The sequence below is a fragment of the Cololabis saira genome, chromosome 12, assembly GCF_033807715.1.
Source record: "Cololabis saira isolate AMF1-May2022 chromosome 12, fColSai1.1, whole genome shotgun sequence".
In the NCBI taxonomy this organism is placed as follows: Eukaryota; Metazoa; Chordata; class Actinopteri; order Beloniformes; family Belonidae; genus Cololabis; species Cololabis saira.
This window is the reverse complement of record NC_084598.1, coordinates 992,286-1,011,013: the sequence shown is the minus strand read 5'-3', so window position 1 is coordinate 1,011,013 and position 18,728 is coordinate 992,286. Positions and strand designations below refer to the sequence as shown.

The following is an 18,728-nucleotide window of genomic DNA, read 5'->3' as shown; positions in this document are numbered from 1 at the left end:
AACAAGTGTCTTCACAGATCTGACTGGAAAGTCAATCAATCAGCTACAGCTGATCCAGAACGCTGCTGCCCAAGTTCTCACTAGAACTAAGAAAGAGGACGATCACATCACTCCAGTTCTGAGATCTTTACACTCCCGACCTCTCAGGTCTCCTGGTTCAGGTCTGCTCTGTTTCCCAGAATCAGAACAAACACGGAGAAGCAGCTTCAGCTTTTATTCACAGATCTGGAACAAACTTGCAGAAACCTGCAGGAACCCTGAAACACTCAGTTCCTTTAAAACAAGGTTAACCCTTTAAAGGGCAAGTGACCATATTTGATAACTTCAGTGGAACTACATTCCATGGTTATTACAAAAATGTTAATAGAGGTCCTGTAAAATTCTCCAATAACCCGGAAATTTCAAGTATTTTATTGACTGTCCTATAAAGGATTACAAACTCATTTGTTTACAGCTGCTTTTGACTGAATTATTTAAACCATTCTGAATTTAAATTTGAACAATGTTAATTTCAGTACTAAATTGTAACTACCTTAAGTCTAACTTTTCTTTCTCATGCCACTGCACTGCAACTCATATTTTTTCTCTTTTTTTCCTCTTAATTTTTTCATGTTTTCATTATATAAAGCACCTTGAATTGCCTCGTTGCTGAAATGTGCCACACAAATAAACTTGCCTTGCCTATTGCAACTTCACACTCTGGTTGCTCAGTGACGGCTGGGCCAATGAGAGTATTGCTCTGATTAGTGATGAAACCTGAAGAGGTTGTGAAAGCATGACCTTTAGGTATTCACATGAATATCTGGAGAAACAGCTCTTGACAAATCATGCCAAACCCCTGACAGTTGGACTTTAATGCTAGTGATTACCTAATTCTTACATTTTACCACCATTAATTAAATTCAATTTTATTTATATAGCGTCTATTACAACAGAAGTTGTCTCTTGGATCTTTCCAGAGACCAGAACATGAACCCCCGAGCAATTATTATTATGTGATATTTATTGAGTCTAAGTACATTATCGCTCTAAGTGTTTGATTATTAGCATTTTGCAACATAAAGATTTATTTACTTGTATATTTATTTTTATATACTTAATAATTAGTAGGAATAGTCCATGCATGTCCATTTACAGTTTTATGGCCTATATTTAAACTATTGAATGTTTTTTGCTGCAAAGACATGACTTGTATCTCCTTAAAATTACTTTGTTACATACAACTTGTTACATGTTTATACAGCGTATACATTTCCAATGTTCACATGTATAGTATGTAGAAAAGTACAAATATAAACTCGGCACCGCATGTTTGGTGTTTATCATTTGTGTAAGTGATTCTGCTCTTAAGCTCTTTGGCTTCAACACTAATTATAGGTTATATTGCTTTTGTGTTAGTATAAATGAAAAATTGGGATGATAGGCCTCAAGGGAAAGCTTAAAAATATGTCAACCTATAGGCATAACGAGAAGGGTATTGCCTATTAGACACATTAAGAAAGTACAATTTGTACAATTCGCGGTGGGGGCTTGGGTATTGATCTAGACAATATTAAGAAGTATCAATATTAATAACATCTCCACCTGCTACAAAAATGACTTAATTTGAAGATTTGATTTGATTTGAATATTTGATTTTGAACATGCATGATAAAAAAGTGAAAAAACAATACAAATATATATATAAATATATATATATATATATATATATATATATATATATATATATACAGCACTTTATATAATAATAGTTCACGGATCCACCAACATGCTCGAAACAGAGTAGGATTGAAGTAAACACTTATCCAGTCCTACCCCTGAATCTTACATACATTCTTACATATAACAAGACGAGTTTCAATAACTGTTCAATACAGTGATATAATACTCAATTATATGTATATATAAATATAGTCAAAATCAAAGCAAATCAAGGCAAACAAAAGAAAACAAAACAAACGCCCAGCATTTAGTTGCTACTATGTATGTATGTGCTAATAGAAGTAATTATAATGTATGGTATTACATTATCATTACTTTACTATAATACTACAATATAATAGAGAACAATAGACAGCAATGATATAACAATATAGTTGACTAACTATATAAGAGTAGATATGCTATATATACACTGGTTCGTATATTTACCTCCAATTATATACATAAAAATTACTATTAATCTATATATCGCCATATCTACATATAACTATAAATCATATATTAATAGAGATATAGATACACAAATACTGTATGTATAATAAAACTCAATATATCCATATACATACCTATATATAACATATCTATATCCATAATATACATCTATATATGACAATAACAACCAAAATGCACGTGACAAAGTGTTCAATAATCATCTGCAGAAAATAAAACTATGTAATGCTACATAGTTACATATAACAGTCTAGAATACACGGGGTTTATTTATTGATTCATGTTATTTTTCTGAAAGTGCGTTCTGTGCACGCGCAGCGATGGAATGTGATCGTTGCTCGTGCAGTGTGGGGAGGAATGCCTTAGCCACGCCCCCTCCTCCAACCCGTCCAATCAGAGAGCGGGGACCGGGGAGGAATGCCTTACCCACGCCCCCTCCTCCAACCCGTCCAATCAGAGAGCGGGGACCGGGGAGGAATGCCTTAACCACGCCCCCTCCTCCAACCCGTCCAATCAGAGAGCGGGGACCGTTTCAAGACGCCCGCGGAGTCCCAACCATGGAAAAACAAAACCCTAGATATTAACAAAAATAACATTTTATAGGCTAATACTGTCCCGAATCACTTTTTCTATTTGGGGATTTAAATCTCTGGCCGGTCATTTGTGTCTATCCGTGGCTCTTTATGGCCCTTTTGGCGATGTTGTTTATGTGTAGTAAGGGGGGGGCTTGAAACCGCCTCCCCCTGCCCCATTTCCTCGCTTGTTTTCCTCTCGGATCTCTCTGGATTCTCCATGTTGTCGGGGCAAAAGTGAGGACTTCTCCGCGACCGCAGAGGGCTCTGGTGGACGGTATCACCGGGAACAGGTACCGGCACGGCCGAGGAGACGGCCAGCAACACCGTGAACAAACAGCTTCCCTAAAGCGCCTCGTCCCTGCCCGAGAGAAGCAGAAGAACGAGAAGAAAGAGCCCAGGAACAAGATCAGTCCTGTTTCTGAGGCGGATGACAAGTAACCTCGGCGAACACAAGAGTCCATTCGTCAATAAAACCCAATGAGGGATGTCCATCAATGCTCGGAGACAGGATTTGAGGATTTTGAAGGCTCCGTGATTGTCAGATGGAAAGTTCTGTTATCACCCAAGTGCAGAAAGAAGACGTTCAAGTGTCACCGAAAACTGGTAAGCTGAGCCCGCATTGTTGGCTTTGAGAAATGGGGAATAACCTGGTCGCAGAGATTGGAAAATGAAAATGATTTCCCAAGTGATTGTGAGTGTAAAGCCCGTGCAGCAGCGGGTTATTTATTTGACAGTTGTGGCTGCAGGAGGAAGGCGCCTCTTTGGCATTTACCAAACACAAACGTAACACTTGATCTAATCAGTAGAAAATGTAGCTTGAGAGAGTTGGAAAAAAGACTAGTGTGCTTACCTACTAATATTACACAAATCTGGGAGATTCATATCTTTCGTTGTGGTAAAAACTTGCAAAAATGCATAATTAGGACGGCAGATGCGAAACCCCGTAGCTTTCTATGACAACACAACACTGCGGCCCGTCCTTCACCAACTCTGTTCCAGTTCTGTTCCAGTTCTGTTCCAGTTCTGTTCAGGTGGAAGTTCAGTCTTCATCCAGACACAGCTCGCTTGTTCTTCATCCTGTTTGGCTTTTTTTTGGGCTGTTTTTACTGTGCAATTCTGGCTCTCATCTTTACATGTGCTGCTGCTGCGGTGATGCACTTTTACAAGCAAACAGTGGTGGATCCTGTCCATGTCTTGCAGCAGTTCCTGCAGGTCCTGGCCTCCCCGTGTGTACTACGCGCTTTTTTCTGTGTTTTTAAACGTGCTTGTGAGGTGTTGTCGTCCGGGAGCACGTTGTTCCCGGATCGTGGCGGTGCAGCGCCCTCCTCGCGTCTGCCTGGAAAAGTTAAGGCTGATTGATGGTCCGCGTTACACCAGAGCCTACGGTGTGCGTCGCCGCGTACCTTACGCCGTTGATTTAACGCAGAACCATAAATCAGCCTTTACCCGTCCCTTGAAATACGCAATTATACGTAATTGGGAATAAAAAGTTGCGTTCCGTATTGAACCAATCCAGACACATATTATGCTCTTATTTATTGATGTCATAATGTACAGGTGAAGGTCAAAAATTTGAATATATTGCAAAACAGTAAATTCAATATTATTTCCCACTACATGCAAAGTGAGATATTTCAAGCCTTTATTTGTTATAATTTTGATGATTATGACTCACATTTTATGAAAACTCCAAATAAAAAATCTAAAAATTAGAATATTTTATGAAATCAATAAACAATTCAATCATCAAAATTATAAAAAATAAAGGTTTAACATAGCTTTGCATGTAATGAGACTATGTATTATATTAGTTTCACTTTTTAAGTTGAATTATTGAAATAAATTAACTTTCATACAATATTCTTCACCTGTATCTATATTCTACATCTGGTCTGATGAACGTACGTAGGAGCATAGGAGGCTAATTCAGCTCTGTCCCTGTTTGCTGTCGTAGTGTCCTTGGGCAAGACACCTTACCCACCTTGCCCCGTGTGAATGTGTTTGAATGTGTATGAATGTTGGTGGTGGTCGGAGGGGCCGTTAGGCGCGATATGGCAGCCACGCTTCCGTCAGTCTGCCCCAGGGCAGCTGTGGCTACAATGTAGCTTACCACCACCGGAGAGAATGTGTATGAATGAATAATGATTTCTGTAAAGCGCTCTGGGTGCCTAGAAGGGCGCTATATAAATCCAAGTCATTATCATTATTATTATTGTCTGTCTATACAGTCATGCAAGTTCAATGCTATTAAAGCACTTTAAACTTTGAATCAAAGCATTTTTTTAGAATGATAAAATAACACATTTCTATGCAGTTTAGAAGTTTTGGGGATGTCCCTTTTTTTTGGCGCCTGCACTGCTGAAATTGGGTGAAATCCCTTATTTCTATTTCTGAAAGGTGGCAACCCTAGTCCCACCTTTAGGTGTCCAGGAGCCCGTGAGGGCCGCCGTTGGTCGGGGGACCCGTGGGGCTGCCGTTGGTCGGGGACCCGTGGTCGGGGGACCCGTGGGGGCTGCCGTTGGTTGGGGACCCGTGGGGGCTGCCGTTGGTCGGGGGCCCGTGGGGGCCGCCGTTGGTCCGGGAGCCCGTGGGGGCCGCCGTTGGTCCAGGGACCCGTGGGGGCTGCCGTTGGTCCGGGAGCAGGGGGTGGCTGTCGTTGGTCCGGGACCCGTGGGGGCTGCAGTTGGTTGGGGACCCGTGGGGGCTGCCGTTGGTCCGGGGACCCGTGGGGGCTGCCGTTGGTCCGGGAGCCTGTGGGGGCTGCCGTTGGTCGGGGGGCCCGTGGGGGCTGCCGTTGGTCGGGGACCAGTGGGGGCCGCCGTTGGTCGGGGACCCGTGGGGGCCGCCGTTGGTCGGGGACCCGTGGGGGCCGCCGTTGGTCGGGGGACCCGTGGGGGCTGCCGTTGGTCGGGGACCCGTGGGGGCTGCCGTTGGTCGGGGACCCGTGGGGGCTGCCGCTGTGGTGTACGGCGAAACGACCAAGGAAACGACCAAGGAAACGACCAAGGACGGAGCGCCGCGCCACTGACAGCTGAACACAGGAACACGGCCCTCCGTCCTGCTGCTCCAAACATCTTTCACCGGTTTGAAATACGCCTGCTCACTAATTCAAACACTTGGTTGTTTAATACCAGACTTTGAAGGGCGATGGATCATGTTATGTTATGTAAACAGAAAGCAATTAACATTGTGCATTATGTTGCTCTTTGCTTTGTCGTGATATCGGTTGAGGGGATTTTAAGTGATGAGTTGCGTTTTGTATTCCACCATCTGTCCTTAATAAACCTCTGAAAGATTAATGGCCTTTCATCTTTCCAGCCATTTCCATGCAGGGGAGTCCCAGTGTGTTATGTCACACAACGCCAATACTAGCCTCCAAATCAAAAGGCTCGTGTTGTATATTCAATGAGAACTCAGGCTCTTGAGTTAAAATAATCTAGCAGGCGTTGGAAGGTTGGATTATAGTATTATTTTCTTTTTTTTTTTTACAGAGGTGCTGGACTGATCTGTGCAGTTACAAAACTGAGATCTGATGTCCTTTGACTCGTAACGTGGAGTTGTGTAATATGTCTTGTATGCATTATGTCTGCAGAGTGCAGAGAATCAGTGTACAATGTACAATTTGTGACTCTTTGAGTATACAATTAAGAACCAGATTTAGCTTTATTGTCATACAAAGTGCAGTTAAATTATGTGTGGCTATTCTGGAGAGAATATAAAAACAGAATATTAGAAGAAGCAGTAAAAAGCTATGACTTGGAATATGAAAACAAGTAAAGTTTTTTCTTTAAATATATATATGTGTGTGTGTGTGTGTGTGTGTGTGTGTGTGTGTGTGTGTGTGTGTGTGTGTGTGTGTGTGTGTGTGTGTGTGTGTGTGTGTATGTGTATATGTGTATATGTGTATATATATATATATAAGATTCAGCAATAATGTGAGGTGAAAAAAGGTGCAAAGACATTCTTCCGTCCTCTTGCTCTTGGTAAAGCTGAGGTAGTGCAGTGATTACTTCCCACAGCTCTACTTTCTTGTTTACAATAAGAAGTTTATTTACTGTGATGGCCTAGTATTGATAGATTTACTTTCTGCATTGGTTTGCAAGCCCTCACACCAAACACAGTAGAGGGGGACATCCATGTTCCTGTCTTTCTGTTCTCATGGAGGAGGTGTTTGGTAGGGCTGGGACAACACATCTGTACAGTAGCTGATCAGAAACCTGGCCGTTTGCCCGGTGATTTGCTCCTCCAGCTCACCAACTGACCGAGTCACCAGCTACCTAACCGCTGGTTTTCATTTGCTCCGGGGAGCCCCTAAAGGCCTCCGGCTTTAAAACAGCAGGAATGTTTTCTGTCTGTGTTTTCTGCTGAAGGTACTGTAAAAAAGTGTGGGTTTTCCCGCCCTCTGTGATTATATAACATGTACCAGCCATTTCCAGCAGCAGCAGCAGCGGTGGCAGAGGCAGGCACATTAAAAACAGATTTAATGTGCAGGCTGTGCCATCGCTGTAGATGGATAAACAGTGTCTTTGGGAAAGGAGAAGTTCATTTTAGATGGATTACAAGGAACCTGTACCGAATTATGGTTAATGACATTTACGCATATTTGTTTCTAATTTTTCCCTTCTCTGTTTGTTTGGATTTATTTTAATAATAATAATAATAATAATAATAATAATAATATTATTATTATTATTATTAAAGATGTATTTCTTTATAAATAAAAAGTTTACATGCAGCATATGTGTATTGTGGGATCTAATCCAAGGCTCCTCCATCTCACCAACTTAATATTTCCTCATTGGGTTTTCTCATGAAGTGTCTTGTTTTCTCTCTTCTTTTGTTCAGGCCAGGTGAGCCGGTCTTCCCTGAAACAGCCCCGGAGCTGTAATATCTTCAAAACTCTCTTCTGTTGCCTCCAAGCCCAGGATGGCCCCAAACCCACTCCACCAATACCCCCGACTTCCCAGCACACCTTGCTGGAGTCGCAGGAAAATGGGACAGTTGTCAAGGTAAGACTAATAATATTTCACACAGCTAGAAAAACAACCTGAATTCCCCAGCGTTGTTTTTGTTTATTTAGGACTTCACTTCCTGGTTGTACCCATGCATGTTGGAATAGTTTAGCCATCTGTGTGAAAACAGTTGAAGGTACGAATGTGCTCATCGTTGTCATCATGCATTGCTGTTTACAACTGCTCACTAAAACCACGATTGCACCTGCTGTGAACATGTTAAAAGCTAACTTGCTTTTAGCGAAAGCTAGCAAAATTGTTTGATATTCACACTGGGTCATCTGAGAACAATAAGAGTGAGTGTCTATTGGCACTTTTCCACTAGTATCGGCTCAGCCCGGCACGGCTCGGCGCGGCTTTACACGGCCCCACACGTGTGTTTTCGCACTGCCGGGGGAGAAGCGGGCAGGTTTGGGTGAAGCTGCTGTGACGTACTCGATTGCGCAACCGCTTTGTTCATGTCGGCGCAGATGAGAAATCAGCTGGAGCCGGGAGCGGCTGAGAAAAAAACAGCCCGTCTACATCGCTTTTTTAATTTTTTCTCGACAGCCACCAGGTTTATGAACATCTGCACCTCAGAGTTGGATCACCAAACAGACGTTTTGCGCTTTATAATAAAATCGCCGCGAGCCGCGAGTCCCCTCGCGCTGACTCCCGCTTCCTGATTCAAACGTCTGACGGCCCCGCCCCCGACCAATCAGAGGCGCGGAGGGTGGTGACGGCCCTGCCCCCCGACCAATCACTCACTCACTCACTCACTCACTCACTCACTCACTCACTCACTCACTCACTCACTCACTCACTCACTCACTCATCTTCCGCTTGTCCGTTCCCGGGTCGCGGGGGCAGCAGCCTCAGCAGAGATGCCCAGACTTCCTTCACCCCAGACACTACCTCCAGCTCTTCCTCCAGCTCTTCCTCCAGCTCTTCCTCCAGCTCTTCCTCCAGCTCTTCCTCCAGCTCTTCCTCCAGCTCTTCCTCCAGCTCTTCCTCCAGCTCTTCCTCCAGCTCTTCCTCCAGCTCTTCCTCCAGCTCTTCCTCCAGCTCTTCCTCCAGCTCTTCCGGGGGGAGTCCGAGGCGTTCCCAGGCCAGCAGAGAGACATAGTCTCTCCAGCGTGTCCTGGGTCTTCCCCGGGGTCTCCTCCCATTGGGACATGCCTGGAACACCTCCCTAGGGAGGAGGGACATGTCTGGAACACCTCCCTAGGGAGGAGGGACATGCCTGGAACACCTCCCTAGGGAGGAGGGACATGCCTGGAACACCTCCCTAGAGAGGCGTCCAGGAGGATCTGGTACAGATGTCCAAGCCACCTCAGCCTACTCCTCTCAATGTGAAGGAGCAGCGGCTCGACTCCGAGCTCCTCCCGGGTGACCAAACTCCTCACCCTATCTCTAAGGGAGCGTCCAGCCACCCTGCGGAGGAAACTCATCTCTAAGGGAGCGTCCAGCCACCTTGCAGAGGAAACTCATCTCGGCTGCTTGTATCCGCGATCTTGTCCTTTCGGTCACTACCCAGAGTTCATGACCATAGGTGAGGGGAGGTGCGTAGATTGACCGGTAAATCGAGAGCTTCGCCTTTCGACTCAGCTCCTTCTTCACCACGACGGTCCGGTACATTGACCGCATAACTGCAGACGCTGCACCGATCCGTCTGTCAATCTCACGCTCCATCGTTCGCTCACTCGTGAACAAGATCCCGAGTGAGGGATCTTGTTCACTAAACTAAAATAAATTAAATCAAATTAAATTCAATTCAATTAATCAGTTCTAATTTCCAAAAAAGCACTGCCCTCTCCTCATCTGACGCGCATCATTAGCAGATGAGGCAGATACCGTAGGTGTGTGATGAGGCAGATACCGTAGGTGTGTGATGAGGCAGATACCGTAGGTGTGTGTGATGAGGCAGATACCGTAGGTGTGTGTGATGAGGCAGATACCGTAGGTGTGTGTGATGAGGCAGATACCGTAGGTGTGTGTGATGAGGCAGATACCGTAGGTGTGTGTGATGAGGCAGATACCGTAGGTGTGTGTGATGCCTGGGCCAGCCCAGGAATAAAGGTTGTGTCGTCCCCCCAGCAGGCTGAACCCAGCCTCCTCCCGGAGATAACGGCCCAGGACCAGGGGAAGATATGTGTCGTCATCGACCTGGACGAAACCCTGGTGCACAGTTCATTCAAGGTACCATCACTACATTTCACATCCATCATTTATTTTACCTCACCTCTGTGTGATACGTTTTGCTCTGAAGGTTACAAGTTGTCACTTATTTCAGATTTTCTAATAAAAAAAAAATAAATCAGTGCTTCCATCTTCCATGTGATCTGAATCAGAGTTTCTGCACTAAAACAACAACAAATGTTGGATGAATATTGCAGTTCTATGTAGTTCCTGTAGGTTTCTACTCTACTGTGATTCATGGCAGCATTGAGGGGCCTCCACTGCTCGTTATGTAATGACATACCAATGTACATAGTGTGTGGAACAAACTGCCAACTATCTCCCTTGTGTTCTCCTTCCAGCCTATTGGTAATGCAGACTTCATTGTACCGGTGGAGATAGAGGGGACCACACACCAGGTAAACCCCGTGTTTGTGTGTTTCCTGTGGGCATGAGGGGGTTGTTTGTATCTGTATGTTCATGTGTTTGCGGGAGTTGCAGAGCTGAAAAGGGATGGGTCTTCTTTCAGAGAAGGGCCAAAGAGCCCTCTGCTGGCCAGACGCTGAACAACGACACACTGCTGGAAGTATAATGCATCAGCAAGGAAAATGGTTATTTTGTTTAATATGTAATTAATAAGTGGCACAAGATAGATTAGATTAGATTAGACACAACTTTATTGTCATTGGACATGTTAAAAGTACAGGGCCACGAAATGCAGTTAGCATCTAACCAGAAGTGCTTATGCAGTAAAATAAATACAATGTACAGTATATACACACACATATATATATATATATATATATATATATATATATATATATATATATATATATATATATATATATATATATATATATATATATATATATATATATGTGTGTGTGTGTGTGTATGTACATAGTGCAGATTAATAAATAACTATTGTTATAAAGTGCAGGTCAGATATGAATGAATGATAATATATATTATGAACAAATGAGATGTGATTATATGATTTACACAGATTTGAATTACAGTATGTACATATTATTGCCTTTATGATGAATATGTCGTGAAAAATGAAGTGAAATAATCATGTGTTGCATTTATTTTTCTACTTTGGTGTAGATCATCTCTCTATTGGATGTGTGGAAATGTAATAAAGTCAGAAGTTATTGATGGGAGCCCAGTGTGGGTCTCTGCCTGGTTCAAGTAATCCAGGATAGGCTGGTTAACGCTGGCACGGCCTATTCTTGATTACTTGTTTCAGGAACTGGCCACAAGCAGCTGACTTTTGGAAATGATGCATTGTCAGTATACATGTTGTAAAATAGCCATAAACCTTGAATGAGCTCTTCACTGACACCTTTATGCTCAACAGGTGTATGTGCTGAAGAGGCCCTATGTGGATGAGTTCCTGCAGAGAATGGGAGAATTGTTTGAATGTGTGCTGTTTACAGCCAGTCTTGCTAAGGTACTGTAAAAGATTCTGAAATAGATCTTCATGTTTTATTTAGCAAGTGTCAGTGACTGTTATTTGATGACTGGTGTAAAAGTCTGAGGTATCAGATGTTGTTTCCTTTCCTTGTAGCTGCTTTTTGACTTTGATAGCACTTGCTGAAAAAGCTGTTGGTTACCTTAGTACGCAAACTTCGCCAACTTTAATTAAACTTGTACAGAATGTCTTTCTTGAGATCCAGTTTACATCACAAAGATGCCCAGGTCCAGAAGTGAGAAGCTAACTTAGCATGGCCACGGCCTGGCAAGTTTATTTGTTTAACACAATTCAACAAGGTGATTCAAGTGGTTTACAGGGACATTAAAACATCACATAGTAGAATATAAAAAGCAGGATTTAAAATTTAAACAAAAAAGAAAGAAAGAAAAGACCAATACATAAAATAAGTAGTTAAAATACAATCAAGTTTTGACACTCCAGCTTAAAAGTAAAACTGCAGATTTGGAACTTCATTCAGATGCAGCTGAGAACAGGTGAGTCTTCAACCTGGACTTAAATATTTTAGTGTTTCCGCTGAATGAGTCTTTCTGGGAGTTTGTTCACATGTGGAAAATAGAAGCTGAATGCAGCTTCTATGTTCCAGACATGTGGAACATAGAAGCTGAATGCAGCTTCTATGTTCCAGACATGTGGAACATAGAAGCTGAATGCAGCTTCTATGTTCCAGACATGTGGAACATAGAAGCTGAATGCAGCTTCTATGTTCCAGACATGTGGAACAGAAGCTGAATGCAGCTTCTATGTTCCAGACATGTGGAACATAGAAGCTGAATGCAGCTTCTAAGCTCCAGACATGTGGAACATAGAAGCTGAATGCAGCTTCTATGCTCCAGACATGTGGAACATAGAAGCTGAATGCAGCTTCTGTGCTCCAGACATGTGGAACATAGAAGCTGAATGCAGCTTCTGTGCTCCAGACATGTGGAACATAGAAGCTGAATGCAGCTTCTCCATGTCTGGTTCTGACCCTGGTGGTCCAGATGAACTGAGGGGTCTGAAGGTTCATACTGGGTCAGGAGGTCCTGGTGTGTTCTGGTTCTGGACCATTCAGGGCTTTCTAGACCAGCATCAGAACTTTAAAGTCTGTCCTCTGATGGACAGACAGCCAGAGTAAAGAGCTCAGAGCTGGACTCATGTGGTCCACTTTTCTGGTCTCAGTGAAGACTGGAATGAGCTGCAGTTGTAACTGATCTGTTAAGGTGGATGTAAAGATGCTGTTACAATAATCAAGCTACTAAAGATGAATGTAGGACTAGTTTCTCCAGGTCCTGCTGAGACATCACAACTTTTAACCTTGATATATCTTAAGGTGCTAGTAGGCTGACTTTGTTATTGCCTTAATGTGTTTTTCCAGATTTAGGTCAGAGTCCGTCACTACACCCAGATTACTGGCCTGGTCGCTGGTTTTTAAGTGTACAGACTGAAGCTCTGTGGTGACCTGTAATCATTTCTCTTTGGCTCCAAAGAGAATTACTTCAGTTTACTTTTTGTTTAGTGAAGAAAGTTGTGGCACAGCCAGTCATTAATCCTCTCAATGCATTTACCAAGAACCTGTACAGGAGCTCAGTCTCCTGGTGACATTGTAATATATATCTGCGTGTCATCTGCATAGCTATGGTAGTTTATTTAGTTGTTCTTCTAATCTGGGCTAGTGGGAGCTGTAGATGTTAAACAGAAGATGAATGATACGACCCTGTCCAAATGAGTAGTTTGTTTTTTTTCTTACCTATGAACTACTATAGAAAAATCCAGAGTTTGTAGAGAGTTCCTCATAACCCTGCCCTTGCACATCCCTGCTCTTCCCTCACCTCCTCCCTGGTCCTCCATCAGTATGCAGATCCGGTGACAGACCTTCTGGATCAGTGTGGGGTATTCCGGGCCCGGCTATTCCGAGAATCTTGTGTATTCCACCAGGGCTGCTACGTGAAAGATCTGAGCCGCCTGGGCAGGGATCTCCATAAAACCCTTATCCTGGATAACTCTCCTGCCTCCTACATATTCCACCCTAACAATGCAGTAAGTGTCTCTCTTTAATTTTGCTTCCTCTTGTTGATTGTTATCAGAAAGAGCATTTAAATGGCGGCAGCTGCTTGCAGACTTCTCACCAAACAGAAGCAAAATAAGATGAATCGCAACCTTGTTTTCTCTCAAGCAGAAGAAGAGGCAATATCTTATGTCTCAAAAATGAAAAAGTCTAACTAGAGAAAGGCCTCTAATCAATCGCAGTCGAGTAAGATACAGTATTTAGGGATTTAAATAGTCTATTGTTTAAGAAAATTAGCTAAATGACACTTCTTAACTTCATCCAAGTTGTTTGTAAAATTCTATAAAATATTGAAATCATATATTTTCTAGAGTCAAAAATGACACCATCATCTTTTCTGAACAATAATGGTGTACAAGCATTTCTTCTCATCAGCAAACCCTCATATTGTAATAACCAATCTCGTCAAGTTGTCTCGTCAAAAGTAACAGATGTTTACAATGTTCATTTATTGATACATTTTGGAATTCTGAATCAAATGTTTGACTTTGTTGTAAATGTGTAAGACGTAGATGGATATGGAGGATTTGATTAGTTCCTACCGACGGTGGGAGGGCTCAGTACCTCAGTAAGAGAGAGTGGAGTCATATGTGTTTTACCTTTCTCTTTCTTTTTATTCTGTTCTGTGGATTCATGATTCCTTTTGTATAGAAACATGGATATTTTTCTTTTGTGTATTTTTTAAGTAAACACCTGAAAAGTATTAAACTCTCCTGTGGATTCCTTTGGGATATAAACAAGCAATTGTTAAGCTAGTGGCTTCACTCATTAGGAAATTACACTAAGAATGATTGGCTTTTTGTCTCTATTTTTTGATTTATGAATCAATTTCTACCCCCGATTGTGAGGAAACTGTACTGCACACCAACTAAACCGAAAACCCATGGTTCTACTCTTCTTTGGTTCAGAACTGTTTGAGCATCACTGTCAGTTATTGAAATATTCTTCACATAAAGGCTAAAAGTTTGAGCTTTCTCTTTTCCTCCAGGTTCCTGTGGTGTCATGGTTTGATGATGTGGATGATGCTGAGTTGCTCAACCTTCTGCCTGTGTTTGAAGAGCTCAGTCAAACTGATAATGTTTACATCCGGCTGGACCAGCTTCGTGGACATTAGCTGTGGATGAACTTTGTTAGAGGCTCAGATTCAAACCTCCTCAGCTTCATGCGAAATGTGTCTTCTGAAAACGGATGTCAGTTTCCAGACAGTGATGTTATGGTCTCTGCACAAAAGCATTTATTTCGACAACGTCTTATCAAAATGCAGCTGAGGAAAATTTAAACCTGGAAAAAACCCAACGTCTATGGTTCATGTGAAACTTGATTACAAACCTTTCTGCTCAACTTATCTGTTGAAAATAGTGACAACAACTTTTTGAAAGCGCTAAAAGAAAGAGCAGGAAACAACAGCCAAAGCAATCTTTCCATATTCGTTCCTGTAAGTAAAGTGGTTCTTTTGCCAAAGCAGAAGCCTGCCCTGACTTGACTTTTGGATATCTTTTAGTTTTTTGTTATTGTGCATTCAAATAACAACAAAATGAATAAACAAAGCCTTTTTTAAAATATTTTTTTTAAAGGAAATTTCTTTTGTGCATTTAATGCTTCCTTTTTATAAGGAAAGCTATTTTTTTTAATCGGTGAACATGGTTCCTCTATGCAACAATTCTGCAATGACAGTACCTCTAAAATAGCCAGTTAAGGATTGCATTCAGCAGATGTAAACATTAATGTAGCCATATTTACCTGTAACTTAGCATTAAAACAAGTATATTTTATTCATTTGTGCTAAAAATACAACTCTACAAAACATGCAATATAATTCATTAGTATGAAGACGGATATTAGTGGTTAGATATGTGAGCAAGGGGAAATTTCTGTCTATGGTTGTCCATTGAAAAAACACACTGGATATGTTGGCACATAGGATGAACATCAATGTTACAGTTTTTAGTTAAATTTAATAATGGCAAATTTGGACTAAGTTTTTCTTTCTGGATGGCAAAGAACTGGCACTTGTTCAATATTGATAGTGCTAAAAGTAAAAACTGTGCCTTTGAAATTGGGACAGAGAATGGCGCCTGAAGTGAGATTTGTAGGCCTGATGTGTCATGCTGAGCATGAGAAGATGCTGTCAAGAGCAAGTGGAAAGCTATTGGCTGTGGTACTCGGAGTGAAAAACTTGAACTGTCAATTTTTGATATGTTTAACATGTATGAATGTTTTTAGTATGTATTTATTGGCCAAAAACTTGTAATTGTCTAGTACTTCTTAACACTCAACATTTTGTAATGTAAACCATTTTGCCTACACTGAGGCTGGCCTTGTATTTTAACCAGTTTGTTGGTGCCTAACAAACACATTTTTTGCCATCACTGTTATGGGCAATTCACAAACTTCACGAGCTAAATCAAATCAGCAGACAGATGTCTGAGATACAGTCATGCAGGATCTTTTTGTATTTGAAATTTTGTGCAAATGAATTTTGTGGGGTTGTTTCCATGGTGTTTTTTTCTATTGTTTTCTATGTCTGATACGACAATTAACTGTATGTAAATTGATGAAATATGACAATGAAAATTGTGTGAAATGTGATGAACAGAAATATTTGAAATATTTCTTAATTTAAAAAAAATTGTCATGTCATGTCATAGAAAAGAAGTCAAAAACATTTTTTTTTATATGTGATCTGACCAAAATGAAAAAAATAATTGCTATCAGTTTTCATATTTCAATAAAATTTTATGATATTTTAAATCTTTTGTGTGTTTTATGCCGTGTGGAAGTGTACTCGCTGTTTGAATTGGCTGCATTTTCAGATTCCTCACCGTAATTACATTAAATTAAAGCTGTAGTCATCATAGGGTTTCCCACTTTGTTAAAATAAATAAATAAACCCATTACTTTATTCTAGAGAAATACGACATCAGCCATTGCACATAGAATACCTCAGAAGTCAATTTTTGGTTTTAATTGTAACGAGTTTATGTCCAATGTAGGCTAATCCTTCTGAATCTATCTGGGAATTTCTTACACCAATACTAACGTTGATGCATCCTGAATGATTTAAGATCCCTTTTTTTTAATTTATTTTTGTTGACGGATGTATACAGAAAAGGTACAAAACTTCAGGATAAAATGCAGTTACAAATTAAGGACACTAAATGATATATCAAAATAAAATAGAAAGCTTGAGGTTTAAGGAGGAAAAAAAAATAAAAAAAAATAAATAAATCAGGAAATATTATATTTTTCACATAAGCTTCTCGTTTTAACCGCTTTGGGGTCTATGCTCTGTTTAAGACTTTCTGAATATGATATTAATATAGCTTTGAGAACAATTATATTTGGATATGATTAAGATCACGAGTGTGAAACAAAAACGCAAGATTACTTCGAGCCAAATGTCGCAGTCGCTTGGAGAGGGACCTGGCTGCAGGCAAGATGGCCGACAAGGGCGCGGCCATTTTTTCCAGCCATACCGGAATTCCAGACCGGAAGTTGGTCTTCTTCGTGTATATTATTATTCGTCGCGCCGAACCAGACCGGTTTTAATTTGTTTATGATATTTAGTATTGATTAAGTTTATTTTGTTACTTAACCATGTTTTATTTTGAAAGTACTGGGTAGCTGGAGCGCACCAGGTGAGATTATATATATGGGTTGGCAGACACAGGTGAGCCGGGCACCTGGGAGGGCAGATGGTTTTTTACCAGGGCAAGAAAGGCGTCAAAGATCTTTGCTCGTTTGTTTGCCAGGAAAATAAACCATGGAAACTATATTTTTTGCCTGGACAATGGACTTTCTGTATCCTGCGTAAATCCACTCCCTAGGTGTCTCAGTGGCCGTTTGATTATTATAGTTTGATACTTTGAGTTGAATATTTTGATTTATTTATTTACTTTGTTATAATTCACCTGGAGGACAAATAGCCACTACAATGATGTTAAACACATGACATCTAAAACTCCACGGCACCGTCGCAACAACTACGACACATCTCTCTCCCTGCACGTTTGCTCAAACCTGATGGAGGTCAGTTTTATTGTGAGGTGGGGATCTCACGCCACAAGCTCATTTTGTTAATATTGACCCTCATTTAGTCCCGTGCAGGGCGCTGCCTCCAAATGAAAGAGCAACAGAAGAATACATATTTGAAGTGCGTTAGGTGTGTGTGTGCAGGAGGATCTCAGTGGAAACACCCACACCTGCGCCTCCGCGGAGCCGCGGATGATCTACAGGATCATTAGAATGCTTATGAATGTGGTCGAAAACGCAGATCTTCGGTTATGTGTGGATGCAAATGTTTTTATAAACGGAGGGGGGGAAATATTCGTTTTTAAAAATACCCGGCTACGTGTGGACAGGGTCTTAGACTTGTGTTATTCCTGCCTGATATCTTATTTTCACAAACCATACACCGTTGGCTACAACGGAAATGTTTAAGTACAAGAATGACAAACCATTATTATTCTTGCTATTAAACATTTCTGTTTGGTGCAAATTGGCAATGCAATGTGTTTCTGAGTGATTATTCCGCCGAACGGCTTAGTTTCAGCCATCCTCGTTCCCGAGACACACACGACCGCGCTTTGCGAGTGCACGGCACAGCCGTGACGTCACGCCCAGAAAGAGACTTTTCTTTGACTTTTCTGGCCGTTATAAAACATTTTTGACGGATATAAAGTCCATGACTTAAAAATATAGAATACAAAGATTAGTAATTGGTGGTGATTACAGCTGGAGGTGTCCTGTGAACAGTTTTAGAGGCTTCTCTTTTACTATTGCGGTCTATGGGAAAAAAGCTTTCTGGGCCCCATGGGATTTTTTGTTGCAGTACCGCGGCTGGCCACTGGAAAAAATCGGCGTGCCTGCTGAGCGCGAGACTGGGGGCCTGTAATATACACGAAGAAGACCAACTTCCGGTCTGGAATTCCGGTATGGCTGGAAAAAATGGCCGCGCCCTTGTCGGCCATCTTGCCTGCAGCCAGGTACTCTTGGTCGCTTGCGCCCATAGAACTTTAATTGTGAAACTGAAATTAAACTTTCTAACTATATTGATTTGCACTCTATTTATCAACCGAGTCTGCCCTTCATTTATTTTTTGTTTAATAAGATGTTATATTCGTGCTCATTTTATTGCCAAACTTAAAACTCCGATACTGCAATTTGTTGAGAAAGTCCGTTTTTTCCATAACACAGTCTCCAATGGGGCAGCTATTTGCAAGACGGCCATTTTGTAGTGCACTGGGACATACTTGATAACACATCAA

The 18,728-nt window shown here is 41.5% G+C and overlaps 1 protein-coding gene across 2 annotated transcripts; it reads left to right on the top strand.

Moving 5' to 3' along the window:
- The first annotated feature begins 2,742 nt into the window (after positions 1 to 2,742).
- On the top strand, positions 2,743 to 16,212 carry ctdsp2 (CTD (carboxy-terminal domain, RNA polymerase II, polypeptide A) small phosphatase 2). Of its 2 annotated transcripts, none has more exons than XM_061735137.1 (7): positions 2,743 to 3,350; positions 7,593 to 7,756; positions 9,839 to 9,937; positions 10,279 to 10,335; positions 11,280 to 11,372; positions 13,248 to 13,433; positions 14,450 to 16,212. In XM_061735137.1, exons 1-7 carry the CDS (start codon positions 3,290 to 3,292, stop codon positions 14,573 to 14,575), a joined length of 786 nt encoding a protein of 261 aa, XP_061591121.1. In that variant the 5' UTR covers positions 2,743 to 3,289; the 3' UTR covers positions 14,576 to 16,212. The 2 variants fall into 2 exon arrangements, with proteins under 2 accessions (XP_061591121.1, XP_061591120.1); XM_061735136.1 differs by having other exon boundaries at positions 2,747 to 3,350; positions 9,836 to 9,937.
- The last annotated feature ends 2,516 nt before the right edge of the window (positions 16,213 to 18,728 follow it).

What these genes read in the sequence shown, in the direction of transcription:
- ctdsp2 (XM_061735136.1), top strand. Translation starts at nt 3,290, where the DNA reads ATGGAAAGTTCTGTTATCACCCAAGTGCAGAAAGAAGACGTTCAAGTG. An exon ending in TCAAGTGTCACCGAAAACTG is followed by an intron (nt 3,351 to 7,592) that starts GTAAGCTGAGCC and finishes TCTTTTGTTCAG; the next exon opens with GCCAGGTGAGCCGGTCTTCC. An exon ending in TATTCCACCCTAACAATGCA is followed by an intron (nt 13,434 to 14,449) that starts GTAAGTGTCTCT and finishes CTTTTCCTCCAG; the next exon opens with GTTCCTGTGGTGTCATGGTT.